Genomic DNA, 24,252 nt, shown 5'->3' on the forward strand with positions numbered 1-24,252 from the left:
GCTATTTACGTTTAATATTAGTAAATTATTAAAATATTCTGAACGATAAGCTCAGTTTTATGAATTTCTTATCAAGTTTTTCAACTCCATCATAGAAACCAATTTTGACGGACTGTTTCCGTTTAATCTGTTGGATGTTTAATTATGCGATAAACGACATTATTTATTGATATTTTTTCATGTACTCTCTTTCATCAAAAATTCTTAGTCAGTTTGTGTAACCGGATGGCGATATTTACATAACTCTAATTCCGAGCCGTCTAAATCATCACAATCCCGATAAGTGATTCGCACATTGATATAAAAATTCCAATGCCAAAAACACTCTTCTCACCCCTTGAATTGCCATTAAACTCCCCTTTCCTCTAAGCCTAAGAAGAAACTTCCTTGTCTCCCGCTTCGAATGCTAACGTTGGCCTACGAAAAACTCCCAGAAAATTACCTTGCCTACCTCGATCATTCCCCCATCGCTATCAAGTGCAACTTGTTTCCAAACCCCACCTCGTTGATTGTCGATGTTGCAGGTTTGCGATTTTCCAGTAACCTGCCAAATGGCCAACGATAGGGAACAATACAGACGCAGCTGTACCGACCCCCCCACTTTTACATTGCAACATACATCCAATTAGCTCACCAAATAACTTTTTTACTTCTATTATTTAAGTTTTTCATTTTTTATACCGCACGCGGTAGTAAGAGGATAGAGACAGATTGAGTTCATACCACACTAAAATAAACCTCTCCTAAAAACCACCACAACCCAACCATGTAGAGAAAAAGTTTTCATATGTGAGGGCCATTCCTGAAATTGATCATATCATACGAAGTATGTGTGTCTATACCTCTCAAAAAAAGAAGACAATGCTTACACCACCACTACATCAACATCAACTAGTTGCTGAGATATAGGGTGTTCAAAATTTTAAACCAAATCAAAAATTTGCCATAAATCAAGAGCGCTTTAATTTTTTTTTTAAATTTGGTGACCAATATGCTCCTTAATAAAGTAATATTTTGACATAAACAAAAAATTTAACCAGTGGCACGTTGTCAGAGTTAGTTATCGCTTTCATCCCCCTATTTTTTACACCACTGGAGCAAATTCTTTTTTTAGTTTTGTTTTAAATTGACTGATTATTTTTGGTTAAGAAACTAATAACCTTTTATGGAGCTAAAATGAACGGTGTTGTAGAAATTTGCCTCTAAACAAAAATCTGCAAGCACGTGAGTAATTTACAAATTCCTTAATTATTTATTTAAATTCGAAGATTGGTTAAGCGTAAGTAGTTCAAAACAAATAAAAATTATTCAAAATCTCAATTTAGGTTGAATATAGAACACCCTTTATATATATTCTTTATTTGAATATTTTATTCATCATTTTTTCAAGACCAAGCTCCGTCAGTCTCTGAAGACGATAACGAAACGTGTCAGTGTAACTGTGAGAGTTGGTGTAGTGCAGTATGAACGTCACCAACGGTTCTAAAAGTTCCAACTTAGTCATAATGTAGGTGATTTATTGATTACTATAACTACGCAAATTTTCAATGTTATATCTTGATGAAGACCGAAGTAGGTCTGTTTCAAAATTAGTTTTTTAAATAATTTTTAAAAGATCGATAAAAAATTGACTTTTAGACTAATTTTAAGTATTTATCAATTATATATTTATGTTTCTAAATGTTCTTGATTTTAAGTGTCTTCTGTTTCAAAATTAGTTTTTTTCTAATAATTTTCAAAAGATAAATAAAAACTGACATTTCGACTAATTTTAAGTATTTAAGTAAACATTAACTAAAATATTTTCAAAGAGAGCCGACTTCCGGTTCTACCGTCGACTGTAACTTTGTTATTTTAAATGAAACAACCTGTATATTAATACATTTTTGGATTGTACGTAAAATTTTAGTACACTGTTGTTTAAAAACTTTTTTCGAAAAATGTATACTTTTTGAGTTATTAATTTTTTTGTAAAAAATTTTACCGCTGCAGACCCTTATAAATTATTTTCTTACGAAGATACCCTTAAAGATATGAAAAAGGTTTCTGTTCGATTGCTTTAAGCAAAGTCAAACATATTTGAAACTATGTTGAAAAATTTGTAATTTTATACAGGGTAGACAGGTAGTACCGGAAGTCGGTCATCTTTGAAAACCCAAACGTAGAAATTTTTATGATTTTACTATAAGTATTTTGCCATATACAGATAGTTTTAACTCGTTGTGGGACACCCTGTATATATATCTTAAATTTCTTATTACTTAGACCTTTTATATATGTTTATTCTTCTAAATGTTCTTGATTTTAGGTTAATTTTTTTTAAATAATAGATAGAAAAAAATTGACTTTTCGACTTATTTCAGTCTTTTTCAAAAATGTCAATTTGTATATTTATATTTATCAATAGATCACCTACATCATAAATATCAAAATAGAAATTTGTTAAATAAGATAATAGTATATTATATTATAAGGATTAAAAGTGCCGCCGAGTGAATGCAAAATTGCGAGTAGATTGTTAAGTAGACGTCAGTAGACGTACTAATCATATAATTTTTGTAGTAGTTTTTATGCTGCTTTCAAAATGAATCCCGAACACGATGAAAATATATAGTTGCCCCATTAGTTTGTCTTACTAAATTTGTAAGAGACAATGCTTTTTTCTTCAAATTTCAATTAGAGAGCTGAAATGCAATTACTTTTAGTCCTAGGATTAAAAGTGTTGCTAAGCAACGTGCAAATTTTTGTACGGTAAGGGAATTGATGGCTTTTGCACCTGAAAATAGTACAAAAGTGTATTTCATAAGAAATACTGAAATATCTGCTCTATGTAGATAGTGTCACAATTAGTACAAGGCACTTGATATGTATAATATTACTTCTTTTGTTTTTTGGCGTTTTATGTCCTCTATGACTTATACTAATATCATATTTATTGAAATAATTCGATAATTGTTCGGAAAAGTCTTATGTCCTTGTACATATGGTAAAGAAAAATATTTTATGTTTTGATGTTTCGTTACTGTTTTGTTTTTTAATTGTTTATCCTTTTCTTGAATATGTTTTTATCATTTCTTCCGGATAATTATTTTCTTTCAATGCAGTTTTTGCTTTTTGAATAGCTAAGTATCTAAATTCAGGATCTGATAGTTGGATAGATCTATCAGCCAAACTTATTATCACTGATCTTTTTTGTGACATAGGATGACACGAATTGAAGTTTAAATATCTTGAGGACCAAGTTGGTTTCGTATACCATTTTGTTCTTATGTTATTGTTAATTTCATATAATGTGACATCAAGAAAATTGATTCTATTATTTTGCTCAACCTCGATTGTGAATTGAAGTTTTTTATGATAAGAATTGAATTTGAATGCAATCATCTATATATCGGACAAAGAATGGAATATCTATATCAAGTTTGCTAAGGACAGTTTCCTCAAGATCTTCCATTACTAATGTGCTAAAAAACTTGAAATGGAAGCTACCAAAGCACAACCATCAATTTGTTTGTATATTTCATTTTCATATTTGAAGTATGTTGTTGTACTTGTGAGTTCTATAGCTGTTATAAATTCGTTTTGAGGTATTTCGGAATATTCTTTAATTTTGTTCCATTTTTTTATTAATATATTTTTCACAATGGTAATAGAAACATTTTTATATAAACAAACCACATCTAACGAAATAAATACATATTCGTTAGGAATTTTTATACTTTTTTTTCTTTAAAATCCTATGTGTTTTTGATATGGTATTTCTTTTGACATAATTTTTTTTTTAAATTAGATAATGGGATATGAGAAGTTTGAATACTTTAAACAATCGGCCGAAGGGGAATGCCAGGTTTGACGTTTCGACTAATTAGTCAAATTTTTATCTATCTTTTAAAAATTATAAAAAAAACTAATTTGGAAACAGAATAGCGAAACATAAACATATGAATAGGTCTAAGAAATAAAAATTTAAAATTTAAATTTAAAGGAGGGAGGAATATGTTGCAGAATATCGTCCCATAAATAAAACATTGAGTTAATTAGCTCTGACCATTTCCAATAATTGAAGGACTTCTGCATTGCACTTACAACCACTCCTTTTGTGGCGATTTCCAGTATCTTTCTTGGAAAAAATTTGACATCATAAACTACAATCATACATAATCCCCCACTGAGTACACTGGAGGAGGATGGGATGTTGTAGCGGTATCCGCTTATGATGTTTCAGCAGTGTCGTTTGTTATTACTACATCTGGTACAGACAAATGTAAGGAGCTGTTCGACTCATCATAATCTTGTAGAGAAAAATCTGACGAAGAATCAGAGTCTGCCAGAACTTTTCGCTTTACGTTAGCCATTTTGTTAGGGTTACGTCCAGGTTTTTTAGGGTAAGATAATACTTCAGCCTTACTAACTTTTACTTGCTTTTTTCTTCGATAAGTGGTTTCTCCGGCGTATCGATCAAAAAGCTCAATCTTCCCTTTTTTTCGCCTCTTCTGAATATTTTTTCGTGGGCCAGCTTTAGGATGTGCTCTTATAATGGAAGAGCTTTTTAAAATCCTTGACGTTGAAGGTAATGGTTCAGTCTAGTCATTTTTATTATTTGTGTCCGACTTGGTGGGGGTGAAGTCCATCAAAGTTGACGGAATACTATAAAGCAATTGAGGACTAGATTACACAACATTGTCAACGGCTGCAACTGGGTTAAGGCGATCAGTCACATTGGATGGATAAAATTCAAAATCTTGAAAAATATTTTTATCGAAAGGGAAAAATCCCGTGACTTTAGATCCTTTAGTGATATTATTTGGTGTGAAAGCTAAAAGAAAAACTTTCCTTACAAATTGGGCAATGTCGTAAACTGATATTTCCTGTCAAATCATGTGTTCGTTCATTGCTGTATTAAAATAAAATTTAAATGTACCAAATACGGTCCTGTTTAACGGCTGCTTTTTGAAACTTGTGTGTGGGTGAAATGTGACCAGGATCATTTCATTATTTTCAGCTAACTGTATCATAGGACCTGATATATGGGTCTCATGATTGTTGATCAACGTAATGCTTGGCGAATCATTTGATGGTTTATCGCAAGGAAGAAAATGCTTAAAAAATTGAACCAAACAGAAGGATTAGCGCCACCAATAGTTCCTGGCGGTACTCCAGTTAGCAAGTCTTTAAAGTTGACGCGAGGAAAAATCAGCATAGGTCGTATAAATCCACCCCCAGTGTTCACGGCTGCAGTCATGGTAACAGTTTTTCCTTTTTCTGCACTTATCATGCTTCCAATTTGTTTGTAGCTAGGATTTTTGAAGGAACATGGGGGATATTTTTCGAAAGTTGCTCTAAAATTCTTGGATTTAAGATTTGCGTAAGATACTTTTTACTAGTTGACGCAGCAAATTGATATTGTCATGTTTTTCGTATTTATCTACACTCTTTCTATTCGTGGAGTGAATTTTTAGACACTGTCTCTTACGTTCTTAATTCATCAACACACTGTTAGTGTGTTGATATACCTTTAACTTATAATAATTTACTTATATCACTGAAATCATTTCTGCGATTATTTTTACTAATTCTCTCTTTCTAGCTACAGTTTATTTCAGAAAAGTATAGAGTAATAAAATCTTATTAGGTATGCAAAGGGACCACAGAGTGACCCAATGAATATTTAAGCCACTTTCATAGTTTCGCACTGATTTTATTGTACATTTTTTTTTATTAAGTGCAGGTAGTACCACCTGGGTTGAAGTCAATATATGGGTTTAGCCTATTGTTATCCATTCACAAACACTGAAAATAATGTGCCAAAGGCGTGCCGGTAAGATACTCGTAAAAAGGGAAGAATTTCATTTTAAGAGAATAAAAATTAGGCATTATGTACATAGTAATAGGTACATTTATTTTTTATTGAACATTATACAAAAAATACATTATACAGAAATTAAATTTCTTGACGTTTTAATTAACGGGTCGATGGTCCGATCGATCAAGTCGTCAAGATCCCACATTTTCTCCTCTTCTTTAATGACATGCTGGACTGCTTTTCGCCAGTTCTCTGGTGTCACCTCCTTAATAGCTTGATCAAACAGTAGCTCAACGTCTTTCATTTTGATTGTCGTGTTGTGTCTTGCTACAAATCCTTTCACTTGCGCTCTTATAAGTTCTATGGGATTTAGTGGTTAACCAGTCAATAATTTCTAGTTTTCTCCAAGATGAAGCTTGCGTTATCCATAACTACTACTGAATCAGCCGGAAGATATTTTATCATTTCATCAAATAGTGTTCAAAAACATCCGAATCTATGTCCTCGTGGTAATCTCCCGTATGGCACGACTAAAAGGTTAGCAAACCTTCTTTTAAAAATCACTCTTCGCTTCCAATATGGACGATTATATTAGTCTTTTCCCTTTACCTGAAGGCACCTGAATACCCGTTGACAGGTCTTCCATGAAAGCTTGGCAAGCACTGGTTATATTTTTGTCTTGCCACATTTTTGGTACTGTATAACCTTCCTTAATCCAAGTTTCATCAAGTTAAAAAGTTTCTTCTGCTCTGTTCTCTACTGCTTCATACTTCTTAAGTATTTTCGTCGCCAGCAAACAATTTCATCGCTTTCCAGTAAAAGTGCTTTACGGAGTTCTGTTTTTCGCAGGCAAAATCCATATTTCTCGAAACGGTTCATAAAAGTTTTTTAGTTATCAACGGGATACTGTAATCCTGGCCAAGCTCCATTAAAATCTTATCTAGGGTGGGTATTTCTTTTTTAAAATAAAAAGAGTAAACCTTTCTTCGAATTACACTTTTGGTGTCTTCATCAAGGATTTTTACTGGTCTGCCTGGACTTTTCTTGGAGGTTCCACTTGGCCTGCTATCTTTCTTCCCCGCAATAATTTAAAAACGTAGACTTTCCAACTCAAGTCATTTGGGAACGTTGGTCTATAGTTTACGGCTTAACAGCAAATACTGATGCGTTAAACTAAGCAAATATAAAGGTCTAAATTTTGGGTATAGCACCATTGCCCTTACGGCGCATGGTTAAGTCAAATCTGAAATAGGGTTGGAATTAGGCAGAGGCACTAATAGGTTAAACGGTACCTGTTAAACGCAAAACTAGTAAGGGATATTTTAGAAACAATAACGGATAAGTACTTTTCGATTTTCTGGCAGTTTTCAAATCATAGTTATTTTAGCAAATTTATTATACATAACTACGTATATATCTGGCTCTTAAATAATTCACGATAGGATATAATTCAATTAAAACTGTTTCTTATTAATCCATTTCGATAAAACCGGTGGGATTCCTTTTAGTAATTTGATAAATGAAACCATATCCATAATAGGATCATCCGTTGTATTTACGTAACACAATGAAATTGCTAGCATTTTATAGGAAATTGTAGGAGTTATATAAAATAGGTATAGTCAATGACATTGATTATATGAGCGAAAGAAAAAACAGATATAAGGTAACCATTTTTATAAGGGTATAATGTGTCATTGTAATTTAAAAATCATCAAATTCATCGAATTAAATCAATATTCAAATTGACGCTTGATAGAAACAATAAGCTTTCTATGATTTCAATGATTTTTAAAAGAAACAAAATTTAAAAGTCCACCATTCTCAACTAATTAATTCCCCCTTGAATACATAGATATTCGAAAGCTTCGAAATATAATAGAAACAATACATAAGCTTGTATTCAATTATCACATTAATACGCTACATTCTAAGCATTAGTATGTCAATCCATTGCAAGTTTCTCTTATTTTATAATTCATTTTCCTACGACGGTCAAAGGATTACAGCCTATTTCAACAATAACACTTCAAACACTTATATACCATGTGCTTTGGCATGAGCTTTAAAAATGTACGAATTGTGCCTGTTCGCCGTTTTATTTTTGTGACAAGAGCACTTTTCGCCAAAAACCACAAAATAAAAAAAATCTATGGTATTTGTGGTTGAGCCCATTCACAAAAAACTAACCTTGAACCAATTTACTATTTTATTACATATAAGTATGATAAGTGGTTTCAGTTTTGAAGCGATTATTAAGGGAGGTGGTTTTTCGTTCATTGTTTTAAGAAATGATCCGATTCCATAGCCCCAATCTGCCTACTTTTTGGAATTCTGCCGAGAAAATAAAAGCTGTAAAAATAGAAATAATAATTAGAGTCAAAATAAAATATAAAATGCTTACCGTCGAGAATATCAACACTTTAACTACTGGTTTTTAGTCAACTTGGAATCAACCAAAAGGGGTGATTACGTGGAGTAGCCAGATTGAGACCACGGAATATGATCCCCACTCAAAGAAAAGAACGAATGACTACCCTAATTTCCTCTCTTGATAAAGGCTTCCAGCCAAAACGTTTAAAAAATTGAAAAATGAAATTTCCATCAAAATTCAGACCGTAAACTTAATTGATTCTGAAATTGGAAGTACCAATGAAAATACTACAAGTTAACTTCAACATCAATAATCTAGAACAGATTCGATAAATGATTGTTTGAACGTCAAACTTATTTATTTGAACTCATAAATTTTTACAATTGAATGTGACATTTTGGCAGGCAGAACAAACGATCTTTTTCTTTATATGGTTGAAATTTTTCACGACTCGTTTATTAATTTCATTCAAACGTTGCAAAATATCAAAAATAAACTATAAAAAATATCCAGGTAGAACGTATAAAAATAACTATTCGTAAGTGGAATTATTACTCGCAACCATATGCAGAAGATTGTTATGTACGATTAGTATTAATTTGTTTAGTATATCGACATATTATTTTCAGTTTCCTAGTAAACATCATTATAGATAATTGGTTTTGATAAAATTATTGACTGCAAAGATGATTATTACTCTAATTTTCATGTGTGTATAATAGAAGGATAACAAGGAAAAATAACTTTTAAAACGAGAATTTAAATTAAAAACTACTATTCGTTACATATTGTCAATCCATACCTACTGCTAGCAGGGAAGCAAGAGAAATGTTTTAGTCATGTAATAATTGACGCGATAATGCATATTTTCTTAAAGAAAAATGCTACGTCATACATTAGAGGGTTCTTTTAATACTCTTGGTTTCAAATGTACTAATAAAATTGTTAACCGATCCCAGCCAAATAAGGATGAATAGAAAAATGAGAAACAATATTCAGACTACTGAAGAAATAGAAGAGCTATTATAATTTAAACTAATTAAAGCTGAACAATAACGAATATGTGGTAAATAACTAGATACAAATATTACTAGCTAACTTCTTTGTGAACAAATTGCAAATTAACGAGTTTTCATTATGGACGAAGATAAATACATAAACTGACTTTCTCATTTGACTAAATCCCATCAAAATAAAGGACACGTTTTTATCTAATGGTATAATCTAAAGAACTAGTTACAAGAATTGAAAAACAATTAATGTATCGTATTATTTTCTATAAATTTAATTGAATGCCTATTATAGCATTTAACTCTAAGGGATTTTAGTTAGTTCGATAGAAGTCCAATATTTGAGTGTCATTTTTACTACATATTATTTTCGAAAATTTATAACAGAACCTCAATAGTATGTTCCTACCTTCATTTGAACTTGGATGGGTAACTATCATTGTTTTTTCTTCTTCTTGATTGAAATCAGAAAAAAACGTTTTATTGGCTCCATTTTCAATAGCTTCTATTATTTTTAAGCTTTCGTTTTGTGACCTGAAAATTCAAACTAAATAGTACGTATAATAATCAAAACGTTCAGTGTACTCAAATTATTAAAGTGTACTCAAATAATTAAATCTTCTTTATAAAAATCAAAATCATTATTGTTTGAATATTGCTTAAATACTTTTGATCTGCATGAATTACAAAAGAAGTAAATTGATTAACTACTTTTAAAACAATCAACAGAGAAACAGTAATTTATATTATCCTTAATGACTAAAAAACCGCTACCCTGTGTGTTCTGAGTATTTCCCTAAAATTCCATAAATTTTAGTAAAAGCTTAATTCAGCCAGATCTGGCAACGCTACAAGCGTGGCGAAGCAGAATACAGAACCCTGCTAAGCACTCTCTAGTATAGAGACAAGTATAGTTATAATATGCGTTGAAAACTGTTGAGAAGCGAGATTCGTTTTTCAGTTTGTAGAGTAAACATGTAACAATTTTATATTTTGTACAATTCTAATATTTGGTAATAATATAGGAAATCAGTCATTTAATTTCCTTTCAATAATTACAGTCCACTTACTAACACTGTGCGTTTATCAATGTGGATTTGTTTACCAAGAGTTAATTGCTTGAACCTCACATTGAATCTATCAATTTTTGATGAAAGCGATGTAAGCTAAACGCTGTTTTGTCGATATTTTGAAAAATTGCGTTTTTTGTTAGGTCCTCTAAGTTTATTAGAATTATTTTCATTTGATTGTTTCATGCTAGTACTTCACAGCCACTTTATAATAAAATAAAGCTCTAAGATAACTTAATTATCTTCATGAGATCAACTTTGGGAGAAGTCGAGTTATAAGCAAAAATCGAGACATTTGTTGCAGTGAGTAATTTATAGATTCAAGGCATAAATTTCTTAAGATTTGAGAACAATCAGAGGTCAGAGGTGCACAATTTTGAAAAAAGAATCAATATTGTAAAAGGTTGTACTTTAACTGATTTTCACGATAATTTTTTGAACTGCTTAAGAGGGTGTGCAAGAAAAATGATTTTTGTCTCGTGTAAATCAGATTTTTTTTCACATATTTTCACATACCATGATACTCTGCGTTTATAGTTTTTCAAGTGAGAAGATAATTCACTAAAAAAAGTTCTTTTGCGTCCCTCCCACCTTCTAATCTGATTTCTGCTCCCTAAAATGCTTTGGAACCAAAGACGTTCACACTACTCCTTAGCCTCTTGCTTTCTTTCAGAATCATGGAGATAGTATAGTAATTAAACGAAGCAAAATATCCTTTTGATCTTTTCTGAAAATATGAGTGTGTTTTGATCGGGTGTCCGCGAATACGGCACCCATTTTGCACAGATCTGTAATCCAACTCAACTACAGCGAAAATATTACTAATATTGCATCAAAAGATTCGTCAAACTTCTACTAAATCTCTATAGGCTCAATGACCATCTTGCATAATCATATCGTGTATTTTGGAGTGTTATCTGGAATTCATATAGTTTTGATACGTCCTACATTTTGAATGTGCTTAAGAATGGTACAACTATTCAGATACTGTTCATATAGAAGGTGAAGAGATATTTTAAATTAACAATATAAATAAGAATTTTATTAATGTGCAATATTCTATATTTCCCACTGTACAACTTTGACAATTGTTCATAAAGACGTAGTAGTATAACTTTAAGAAAAATTAAGCAAAGAACCTTATACAGTCATCTCTTATTAAACGACATAAAGTGTCAAGAGTATTTCTTGAAACTACCTTTTTTACCGTTGTTTGTTATATCACAGAAGGTAAATAACTTGTTAGGAAAGCTACACGTAGCAGATTTCTTACCAACTTACCTAATATAACTGTTTGGTATATTCTTGTGGGCTCCTAAATGTGGTTCTCCATGCCACATAAATATATAGTAAATAGATAGAAATATTGCAGCCATGGATACACTTAGAACATAAACTAACACAGTCAGTACTCTTATCATTTTAGGCTTAGGTTTTGGATCGAAGAATGCGTCTTTTGAGTTTTTTGTAGAATCGGAAGAATCTTGGCTAACATCTACTTGACCCATCTTAAAATACTTTCAAATTGCCCTCACAAGGTTATATGTCCTGCATTATTCGTCCAGATCATGAACCCTGAAAATAAATTTTGCTGAATATATTATCTATTCTAATGAATCAAATTGTAATAATGAAGAAATATTGGATCTTGGCATGTAACGAATATCACTGTCTGTAGGAGGAGAAATGGAGATATAACTATTTTTAATAGTTTACAAGACCAACGACATTTTTCTAAACTCAATTAAAACTAAAATTTTACGCTGAGATACTCTACATTTCCTGTACAGAAAGGAAATTCTGTAAAGAAATAAATACTTATAAAATATTTATAATTATGTCGAATAGCCAAGCAACCATTAAAACTCTAAGCAGGAATATCATAGTTACCTTGTTGTAGGTAAACCAAGGCCTGTTGGAAAAGGAGGAAATGAAATATCTGATAGAGTTGTAAGAAAAGGACTTTTGTGGAATCAGTATCAAAGACTCTACTGGAAAATTACGAACAGTAATAGTTTTTACAAAGGTTCTAAAAGGATATTGTCGCCTAAATAGATTTTCAAAGAAACTCAAATTAATGGAAAAATACGACTGCATATAATTTGAGTTAGAAGAGGAAAAATCTCCCTACCTGCTGAATATGAGGCAGTACAGAATCTAATGGCTCCACATCTGAGAGAAACTTACTTGAACTGAAGCGATCATATGTCTTACAAGTAATTAGAAGATCAGAATTAACGAACTACTAGTTTGAGAAACATTCACGGAAACTGAATGAAGGAGGAGGTGCCATATTTCTTTCAGGTCTCAGCCATTCGTCACCCCATTAAGCATAAATACATATACGATGATTGCTACTGATGTGAATATGTCAAATCTGACATTGATCTTTTAAATTTTTAATGGTGAACGCACTCAGAACGTGTTATCATACGAGTGCTATTTGAGTTGTTCACAAATATCTACTTGATACATTAATCTTGTTTAAAAAATGGAATTAAATCGCATACATTTTCGAGTAAGGATCGCACTTAGCTACAGTGAAGGTCGTTCAAAATCGTGTTTTGCCAGTAAACATCGTTGTTGTGCGTAAATTGATATTGCAAGATCGTCATGTGACCGTGAGATTGAGGCATACTTGGGCATTTATTCCACTCTCGTACATTCAATTTTTCATGGCTGTCAAAAAAATTTTCTCGTGTTGGATACCGTATAAAAAAGCTCATGTCGATTGATGCAAAGAAATGATGAAAAAATTTAATACAAAGAACGTCTATGATCATGACAGGCGAAGGATCGTGGATCTATGCGTATGAAGCTGAAACTAAACAACAATCGACTTTATGGGTCTTTCAAGAAGAGGCAAATCCAACAAAAGTTGTTCACGGTCGAAGCATATCGAAGCAGATGGTTGCCTAATATTCGGAATAACTATACTCTATTTGGAAAGAGCGTAGAGTAATTATTAATGCTCATTATAAATGCAAAACCCTGAAATTTTTAGTATACTTTATACTATATACTATAGATACTTTACGTCCAAAATTTGTAATATTTAAAAATGCCAATGATAAATAAATAACTGGACAGAGATATATTTTTCCCATAATTGACTGTATTAAAATGTAAGCGGTTACCTAGATAATCCGAATGGCCAAGCTTTTCTTTCCAAAATTGAAGGATATCTTTATTTCTCTCTCTATTTTAATACTTTCACACCAACTTCTGAATCTCCCCAAAAGTAAGAAGACCCTTACCATCATAGCCGTTGCAATAGGTTTGTCGTAATTAATAAAATATTATTGCTTTTTGATATATACAGTTATTATTATTTAATTATTTACAAATACGAGTATATACATGTAAGTATGAAAAATAAAAATACAAAATATTCTAAACTACTCATTACTATAATACATACTTATATACTACACATTACTATATTACATATGTACAACAGTCTACAAATATTTCCTGTAACATTTTTAAAGTATGTACATATTTGCAATATATATGTATTTTATTCCGAAGAACTAGTGGATGAATTGTTTAAATGAATCATGAGAGGTTCTACAGTTTAATCAAAAATGTTGTCTAATTCCCACATTTTTTCTTCCCCTTTGATAATATGCTGCATGCATTTTTGACAGTTTCCAGCAGTAACGTTTTTTAAAGCGTCGTTTAGTAATATTCTTTAATCTTTAACATCCTTTAATTTAAATGTTGTGTTTTTCCGAGCTACGTCGCTTTTAACTTAAGCCCATATAATTCGATCGGATTGAGTTCACAGTGATAGGGAGGAAGACGAATAATAGTAATTTGGTGATTTCTTGCCGCTTCATCAATATTATATTTCTTGTGGGGATTTTTATTTATTTTGACAATTGGTAAAAGTTCGTTTTCCACCAAGTCATTGTTGAATGTAATATTTTTTTGTATTAACCAGTTATAATGTCTTGTTTTCTCCATAACGTCGTAGGTAGACTTTCAACTTGTTTCGAATGGTAACTGGCATTGTGAAGAACATTCACAGATCCGGCTGGAATCTAGCATTTGTATATAGTATTCCTCGAGCATATTTGCATTTATATCCTCGTGATAATCACCGGTTTTTTTTAATTTAAATAACAGTAGGCTACCATCAACAAATCCACTGTCACTGCCAATATGTGTTACTATTAATCGTCTACCTTTCCCGGATGGAGCTCTCAATTCTGTTGATAGTCCCTCCAAGAAAGCTTGTCTAAAATTGTTCACGGTCTTATCTTGCCATATTTTTCCTACAGTGGGCCCCACGTTAACCCAAGTCTCGTCCAAATAAAAAATAGTTTTTCTTTCTTCCCGGAGTTTCTTAATAGTCCGGAAATAAGACCTTCTCCAACACACGATTTCTTCGGAATCTTGTGTGTTTTTCCCAACAAAAATTTAGTTCATGTAGAAACTGCCAAAGCTTATTTCTGCCGATTGGTGGCCGTGTGGTGGTGTGATGTGGTGACCCATCTTCCAAAAAGGAACACCAAAATTATATCAATGGTAGGAATTTGTATTCCGGATTGCAGATTGCATATTTGTAGTCTTCATCGATGTAAACTTTTGGCCTTCCTGACCGAGACTGGACCACTTAAACATCCACTTGTTTTCCTTTCCTTAAAAAGTTTTAGACCGTTGATTTTCCTAGGCCTGTCATCTTCGAACACATACTTGTTAGATCATCCACACTCACTGAAGGGTACTGATATTTTGATACACCATATACATTCAAAGCCATGGCTTTCTCGTTAACAGAGAGTGCATGCGTCTTCATTTTATGTATTGGAGTATAGTTTTCAAAAGTCGACATATTGAATATTCACTAAAGTTTTGTAAACGTTTCTGTGACAAACACTGCGCTAGAAATGCATTTGTATTTTGGGAATTTTCTTTTATAGGAATTTTTCCTAAAGGAAAACTTGTCAATAACCATTTAAGTGTACCTCATATTTTACCCTCTATTACCCTCTTGCAAAATGTATCTAATATCATTTTTCAAATTAACCTGTCTGGTATAAGTATATACTATAAGGGGCGTGAAATATTTACCTGTCAACATCATTCCTTTCTTAAAATACCCCAAAGGAATTGTTTTGATCGATAAGTAAACACAGGTCGAAATTTGAAGTTGATGCAAAAAATTTCTTAGAAAATAAATGTTGGATTCATTTGCTAAGGTTTGTTCCATGAAAGTAACGTAGAGCGGTCAATTTAGAATGGTACACCATCGTTTGTTTGCTAGAAGTGTTCAAAAAAAGCAGGAAAACTAATCGCAGAAAATGAATCATTCTGCACCACGACAATGCGAGCTCTCACAGATCAGTTCAAACAAAAACGTTTTTGAAAAGTCAAAACATCGAATTGATGGGTCCTCCGCCGTATGGTCCTTGTTTGGTACCCATTGATTTCTTCTTATTCCAGCAGATCAAAAATAAATTGCAAGGTCAACGTTTTTCTACACATGAAAAAGCGGTGCATGTGTTCAAATTACATGTTTTGGGGGTACCTCAATCGAAATGAAAATATTTGTTTTTATTTGTCTACCTCCAAACTTAAGTAGTAACCCTCGTATATAAGACAATATTTTACTGAACGAGTTTCTTGACAATGGATTGGAAGAATTTTATGACCGAACTGAGAAACAAATGTTGAATAGTATATAAATTGCGATAGTAAGTTTCTTACTTAAGTACGTAGGTTGCCTTTTTATCCAAAGGCGATGTAAATATGAAACAAAAACTGTTGGCGATCGTATTCCTGAATATATATCCTAATTCATTTTTTTAAATGTTTCATTTCTTATTTCAAATTAGAAGTTATCCGGTATAGAGAATTATCTCTATCCATAAAAATTTATCCATGCTTGGAATATAATTTACGGATTCCATTTTCAATTTATTTTGCCAAATATTGCAGGTCATTTCCATCTCTATTCATAGCCTTCTTCTAGTTCAAATAAGAGCTTATCAGATTTTGATTGAATATTTCAATGATACTATTCACTAAACAAACAAAAAACAAATTATATTTTATCTTCATGTCAGATTCCTCTCTCTCAAAATCCTTTGAGCATTAACAACACACTACCAAGCACAATGGACAGACTTTAACATAAGTAGAGAAGATTTAGAATTATCGAATAATCGTAGTATTCACCAAGATGTCGACTTATTATTAAACCATTATTATAAACAAAATAATTCAGCGGATATCCGGAACAAAATTCTTTTTTCCGGTATTATGCATGAAACACATACACCAGTAGGCTGAATTGTCGGTTCAAATTTGACACGCCTCGCGAATGACATCACGCTGGAATGGAAGAATGTTTTCTTAGCCATTAAGATTAGGTTGAAGTTGTACGTATTTACTGGGTTTTTGCGTTTTGTGATCTTTTTTTGTGTTAGCGGCTATTATAGAGTTGACCTAACTGTTATTATTTTCTTTTAAAAGATTGTTCTTTCTATTATGAGTTAATAACGCTGTCGCTACATGCGAAAACACTAATCGACCAAAGAAACAGGTATTCATTATTTTGGTTACCAAATAAAAAGACACAAGGCGTTGGATAGAACCTTGTGGTCGAGAGGATAAAATTAATTCAAAATATGGTAGATGAATGTCGTAAATCACAAAACAACACACACAATTCCTATTTTTTCCAATAATTATATTAATTTTATGTTGTTTTTGATTCACTTGTAGAATTATTAACAAGAAAATTTTTAGTCTGGTTAGAAATATTTAGATACGATACCTCTTATTTAAAATAGGGTATTTCCATATAATGCGAAATATCTAGGTTTAAAACATTGTTTATTTACCTATATATAATTCGCTCAAAGAAATGAATGAAATATACCCATGATACAAGAATAACCTACGCAGTTTTATAAGAAGGTAATGGAACTTCTAAATTGTATTACCAATTATATTGAAGTTTACTCTCAAAATCCAGAAATAAGAAAAAGCAAAATGGAATTCTTCAGACTACATTCCTAGCAACTTTGCGCTCAGCTTTTAGGGTAATGAGACCGAAGAGATTAGCAATCGCAATGGGTAATAATCTACCTCAATTATCAAACCTGCAACGATCCCCAAACAACTTTTCAGTGCTGAACAAACAAGTTAAATCTTAACGACCTCTAGAATTTCCATAAACAATGGTCTAACAACATATGTTTTGCAGCCCCTAAAGGCAAACCAACAGGATATTCCCTGCGAGATAACTATTCCATAAAATCCAAAGGCACACATTCAACCAAGACCTGAAACAAGACAATCATTTAGGACACCTAACCAACTGAAAATCTCATCTGTCGAAATACTGAAGTTACATCTTTTTAAATTTCACGAAACCTTTGATGGCTCTAGTGGTCTTGATAAATTAAAACTCTGAACTAAACTTCCCTACATCCATCCTTATCACGAAATATTGAACCATCTCAATAAAATATTATGAAACAAAAAAACGCAATTCTACTCATTTCACCTCAAACCAACTTCCATCAGTTAATTCAAGTTATCAACAAAAAACAATAAGGAACCATCCTCATACTAATTCAACAAAATCCAAGTTACGGAGATAAAAGAAAACCTTTCCAAGCACAAAACCAACTATCTTGGACAGAAATCGCAAATTTTACCTTACTGTTAAATGAAATCGCTATCACCGAACCAACATATTTCCAGAAAATCATCTAGAAAATATCCAATATTTCGATGACTACAACACCGCCGTCAAACTTGAAGAATAGCATCTGATTCAAACATCAACTCTTGTCGACTACCGCCGAAGCCGATATTTTATCACCCTAGTTTTGCCGAAGCTATATTTCGAGCGATTTCCATGTTCGAAGAAGGCACTACCTTTAGCGAAAACACCTCAAAAAGATCAGAGGACATTACTTTGATACATTCAAAACCTTTTGATGAAAGAGACCGTAATAACTAGATCCTTCAACTGAAAAACACAGAAGCTTCCTTGAATTATATTCCAGTTCAAAAACAGAGCACAATAGAACTCCCACTCAATCCATTATCCAGTGCAAACTATTGAAATTGTTACAGATTAAAACAAAAAACATACAAAACACCACAAAATTCAATCCATTGAAGATAGATAGAGTGGCACTAGAGAACCTTTATTATTTAACTACATTGAAAACTGATGCGATGGCAAAACAGAAATATTTTGTGAAGTACAATACAACTGTGGTGCGGCCAGTGGAGGAATGGTGTCCGAAAGCCTATAGAAACGAATTGATGATTAAGACATCGGCTCAATTCTGATATTTAAAGAAAGTGAACAGTAACCCGAATGGCAGGACATATCATAGAAGAGTCGTGCTTTGAAATGTTGTATTAAAAACTGATGCCACGGTAAACCATCACAACAGATGTATTGGTCACAAAATAATCTCCAATTAATGAAAGAGATTCGTTATCAGAATCGATGGTCGGTGGTCTTTTAAAAAAGATATCCCTAACAATTCGTAGGTTCATGTTGTTTCAGTATGATGGGTGTCCGGCGCATGATCCCAGATATGTCTGACAAATTTTAAATGATGCGTATCCTGATAGATGGTTTGGTCGTGGAAGCCAATTTACCTAGCTTGTCTGGGGGTGAATGGAAGTGGTTTTTCTGCCACTAGGCCGTCTACTCTAGATAATATGATCGAGAGATGACATCGCGAACATTTCAAGAACAGAAAATCTCAAATTTTTTTAAGATATCTCGGGAAGGAGAAACATGTAGACATGCATAGGTTTCCAAAGATTTGTGTACAGACTAAACTTTATAATATTAAATATATTAAAAAATTTTTGAAGAATGCTATAATCTTTTTGTTACGTCCATAATTAGGTTTTGAATATTTTTATCCAACTACGCCCTCTAGCGCAGCTAAGTCCCTGGAACTTGAACTTTCCCTGGATTTTTTTTAATTGTTTAAATCACTCAATCCAAAAAATATTGAAACTCAAATCAATAAGCCAGGCCTGGAAATTGCCCACATATTTTCATACTAACTATATAATTATAACACATGCTAATATTGTCTAGAAAACTTCAAACTGTTTATAATATTTAGATGTATTTTTCAATTGAGAAGATTAAACGAATGTAAACTGAATAAAAAAGTATCTAGAGCTTTCCGAGCATACTTCGAAGATTGATTTTTTTAAAGTTATTAAGAAAACATTGTTATCTACTTAAAAAAATGGTAATTATTATACTATAATTTCTATCAACAAATTAATGCTCTATTATTGAATTTATTTGTGAAAAAATACGAATACTTTTGAAAAAAGTTCCGAGTGTCAAGAGAAATAATCACTTCTGAAATTAGAATATAATCAACATGTGTATTTATATAAAAATCATATCATATATTCTTGATTGAATTATTCGTGTATCGACTACGTGTATAAATAGCAATCTACAAATATTGAACTTACATCAAACTTTTCACTTATATCACTACAAATTCTGTTATAGTTTACGTCTTTGCGTCATTGAAACCAGAAACGTAATGATGGGTAGTACGAAGTAGGCGAAGATGCACAATTCACTGTTATCTTCATACACGTCGCGGCGCTTGATTAAATATAAATGAAGCATCGACATACTTTTTGAGAAACATGAGACATGCGCGAAAAGTAATAATAATCAGTATTAATCAGTAGATATTCGTTTAGCTATACATTTAGGGATTAATTGCATAAATACCATTGAGAGAAAAACGATATATATATATATATATATATATATATATATATATATATATATATATATATATATATATACCAGGTGTTCGAATAAGAATTGCTCTAGGTTATTCACCACTACAAAACATAAATGGATACCAAATATCCAATTATTTTGATTTTAGGGCTATTTCGTCGATTAAAGTGTTTTTTATAAAACAATATTTTTGACGTTTCGACTGGACTTTATTAGTGGTATAGTTATGAAAAAACTACAATAAAATCACATCATCACAACCCCACAAAAACAATCTTTATTACCAAGTAGACAAAGACATCCTTTGAATCATAGAATATACTTTTATCTACCTATTATTTCGAACTTTACTTCAATATATTCTTATAAAACGTTTATTTAATACATATACAATTTTTAATCGATATATAGTCTTTGAGATCAGTTCATTTTTATTTTAATAACTAAATGTCGACAACCTAAATTTTGAATTCTATATATGTACCTCTTCTTTGTAATTATAAAATTGTTATTTCTTCCATAAAAAAATTGCGAGGAGGATAGTGCTTTATTTTCAAAATGGTCCATGAAAATATTGGCAATGACGGGAGAGATAGGGGATACCATGGGGGCATCTTTGAATTGCTCGTAGAAATTTCCTTGCAATATGAAGTAGGTGTTGGACAAACAATGTTTGATGAGCGACAGGCAATCTGCGGTGATATGATGACTAGTGTTTAAGATAGACAAAGTTTCATCGATGGGGATATTGGTAAATAAGAAGATAATATCAAAGCTGATAAGAATATCCAAGGGGAAAATACTGAAATCTTTGAGTAGGTCGATAAAATGGCGAGAGTTTTTGACGTAGAATTGGGATTTTTCAGCAATTGGCTGGAGAATTCCAGCAAGATATTTGGCCAGGAGTTGGGTGGGACAATTAAATGAACTAACAATGGGACGTAGTGGAAGATCGGGAATGTGAATTTGCGAAAGACCGTATATACGAGGAATGCGGGATGATTTTTCTCGAGGTAAGAGTTTGGCTTTGATGTCGGAAGGAAGTTTGGATTTGTTGATAAGAGTCCTTTCTAGAAATGTGGTAGGGTCATTAAGAACAATTTTATAATCGGAAGTATTGAAAAGATTATTAGGATAAGAAGAGGTTTTAAGAACGACCGTGGCATTGCCCTTGTCGACTGGGAGGTCTGTTACATAAGATAGCATTAGATGGCTAGTGTAATATATATAATAATATATAATAATAATAAATAATAATTTAACAAGTTATAAAACATGTAACATGGTGACAAGTGAAATCACGCCAAGAAGATAAAAGGTGGAAATAAGACTATACTGAAATGAGACACAAATGAATAGCAGTAGCTAGAGGTTAATGAACTCTGCCACACCCTGATAGAAGCTTGCCGAGACCAAGTAGAAACGCGAAGATTTCACGTAGAGCAGTAATTTAATATTATAAAAAGAAAATGTCAACATTTAAGCCACCAAAAGCTTTAGTGTTTGATCAAAATACAAGTCAAAACTTTACAAAATTCATGAATAGTTTCAAAATATACATGAAAGCATCTGGCTATGGCAGTAAAGATGATGAAATGAAGATCGCTATATTTTTGAATATTGCTGGTGAAGATGCTCAAGAGGTATTTCAAACCTTTAAATTTGATAATGTTGGCGATGAAGAAAAATATGATAAGGTCATAGAAAAGTTTGATAATCACTGCATGCCCTTTGAAAATGAGACATTTGATAGATTCAAGTTTAACACGCGCTGTCAGCAAGAAGGGGAAGACTTTGATAACTTTCTTACGGCAATAAAAAAGTTAGCAAAGCCATGCAAGTTCGCAACATTGCATGATTCTCTGGTAAAAGATAGAATAGTAGCTGGTATATTAGATGCAGAGGTACAAGAAAGGCTCTTCAGAGTGAAAAATTTGACCCTTAGTCAGGTAGAAAACATATGTAGATCCTCAGAAGCAAGTAAAAAGCAAGTTCAGAATATAAGAGGGAATGCAACACAAGTGGATGCAGTCAAGAAGCATCATCAATCTTATAGCAGTAGCAGTGCATACGAGTGCTTCAAATGCAAGACAAAACATGGTTCCAGAAACTGTCCTGCCTTCGGGAAGGCCTGTTCAGTATGTAAAAAAGCCAAATCATTTCGCAGTGGGCTGCAAAAGTAGGCAGCAATTTAAAGGTAAGGAAAAGATTAGAAGTAAGAAGAAAACGCATGAGGTTGAGAAGAATGGGTCAGAGAATAGCAGTAACGAGGGAGAATCAGACTCACCATATTTAGATTCAGTGACACTTGACCAGGTGAAGTTTAAGAATAAGAATAAAGATATTTGGACTGAGAATGTATTAATAGATAACGAGTACATCACTTTTAAGATAGATACGGGTGCGAATTGTAACTGTTTGCCCATAAAGTTTGTTAGGAAGATAAGAGCAGAGAATAAAATAGTAAAAAATAGACTATCGTTGAACACCTATGGTAATAATAAAATAAAAGCTAAGGGGTATGTAATATTAGATTGTATGGTAAAAAGAAAATTTTCTAAAATTAAATTTATTGTTGTTGATTGTGACAGTATGCCTATCTTGGGATTAAACATCTGTTTCAAGCTTGAATTAATAAAACAAGTTAGTGAAGTTAATAATAAAAATAATTTTTTAACAAAAAATTCTGAGGTTTTTGAGGGTAGTATTCCAAGGAGTAAGCAGATGAAGGCCTTGGATTCAACCAAAAAAGGGGGTGATTCGTTGGATTAGGCAGATTGAGACCACGGAATCGGATCACTACTTGCTCGGAAAATATATTGAAGTTAGTCCACCTTGTTGTTTCTTTGCCACACTCCCAATAAAAAAATCTATCTATCTATCTATCTATCTATCTATCTATATATATATATATATATATATATATATATATATATATATATATATATATATATATTTCTTAGACATATATATGATATATTAATGCTTCTTAATGTTCTTGATTTTAGGTCTTTTAAAATTAGTTAATATATAATAATAATCAAATAATATGTTTTTAATTTTTGGAACTCCAAAGAATTTGAAACAAGGAGATAACAAGGAAATAGAGAAGTAGATTATGCATGTCAAAGGAAAAACTAATTACCCAATGGAAATGAGAATATCTTATAATATATATAATTGAAGTAATTATGACTTTATTTGTCATCATTATTTTTGCATATAGTTGATTTTGTTATCATTCTTTTAGGATATTTATACCAGCTATACCACTCCTCAAAAATGAAATGCAAAAGTTGCAGGCAGTATTTGTATATATGAGGAATGTCCTTGGCAGTTTATTGTTGAAGTTGATGCAAATGCAAAGGAATTAGTAAAATATTGAAGGAATATTGTTTTCTTTAGTATTTTATACCTAATTATTAATTAGGGTCACATAAGATGACAATTAATGAAACACATGCGGGACATCATAACAATGAATTCAGGAGTGAGGGTTTTTCCAATTAGAAAATTACTTTGTATGTGGCATGATATCAGGAATTGGAATATAAAGAGAAAAGAAGGTATGTGAGCACACAAAATAGTATAAGAGTTGAAATAATAAAGGAAATGAAGACAATGATGACAAGCATATTAAAGGAGACGAATATTGACAAATTTTTGGAGTTGAGGTACAAATATTTTAAATAGGTATTTATAAGAGCAACATGGATTCATATTTACCAAAGTAATTATATAAGTATTATAGTATTTATCTCTCTTTTAGAGATGATAATAATAATAATATACATTTTTTTAGCTGTTACTATTTTCAGAGTGAAGAAAGAAATAAAATGTGGACCCAGTGTTACAGAAATCATACAGGAATCAATACCAATAGAAAGTTTGAATAAGTTTTTAAAGTATGATACATTTAGTGGAAAACTCAATTTTAGGTATTTAGCTTATCATATCAGATACAAATCAAAAACATATTTCAATGTTTATTCAATTTATTTTGTTTTTATAGGGTAATTAAATGTACTGGAAGCAATCATAGATGAAAATATGTGGAGGAATATTATTGAGATGGGGCTATTTAAGGTAAAATCTAATTTTATAAGTAATAACTTTTATAATAAAGCTTCTTACAACAAATTTTGTTATTTAGAGTGTTGAACAAGGTATTGTAATGTTTTGACGAAGAGGATTTAAGAATAGATGAGCCTTGGAAATCT

At 31.8% G+C, this 24,252-nt stretch overlaps 1 protein-coding gene across 5 annotated transcripts in view; it reads right to left on the reverse strand.

Annotated features, from left to right (window-relative positions):
- LOC130443937 (uncharacterized) overlaps positions 1-19,892 on the reverse strand; it is a 30,983-nt gene extending 11,091 nt beyond the window's left edge. The window contains exons 1-5 of one of the 5 annotated variants that reach the window (XR_008909902.1): positions 17,359-17,555; positions 11,539-11,832; positions 9,597-9,721; positions 8,208-8,437; positions 7,466-8,155 (exon numbers count right to left, since the gene is read on the reverse strand). Coding sequence is in view for 3 of the 5 variants with exons in the window: in XM_056778841.1 (XP_056634819.1) it covers positions 8,088-8,155; positions 9,597-9,721; positions 11,539-11,765 (420 nt within the window). In the remaining 2 variants the exon portion in view is untranslated. Of the gene's footprint in view, positions 1-7,465; positions 8,156-8,207; positions 8,438-9,596; positions 9,722-11,538; positions 11,833-17,358; positions 17,556-19,746 lie in introns of those variants that run through there. The other 4 variants (XR_008909901.1, XM_056778841.1, XM_056778838.1 and 1 more) reach the window with 4 other exon arrangements.
- Between the last annotated feature and the right edge of the window lie 4,360 nt (positions 19,893-24,252).

This window comes from Diorhabda sublineata, chromosome 5 (assembly GCF_026230105.1).
Source record: "Diorhabda sublineata isolate icDioSubl1.1 chromosome 5, icDioSubl1.1, whole genome shotgun sequence".
NCBI classification, from domain to species: Eukaryota; Metazoa; Arthropoda; class Insecta; order Coleoptera; family Chrysomelidae; genus Diorhabda; species Diorhabda sublineata.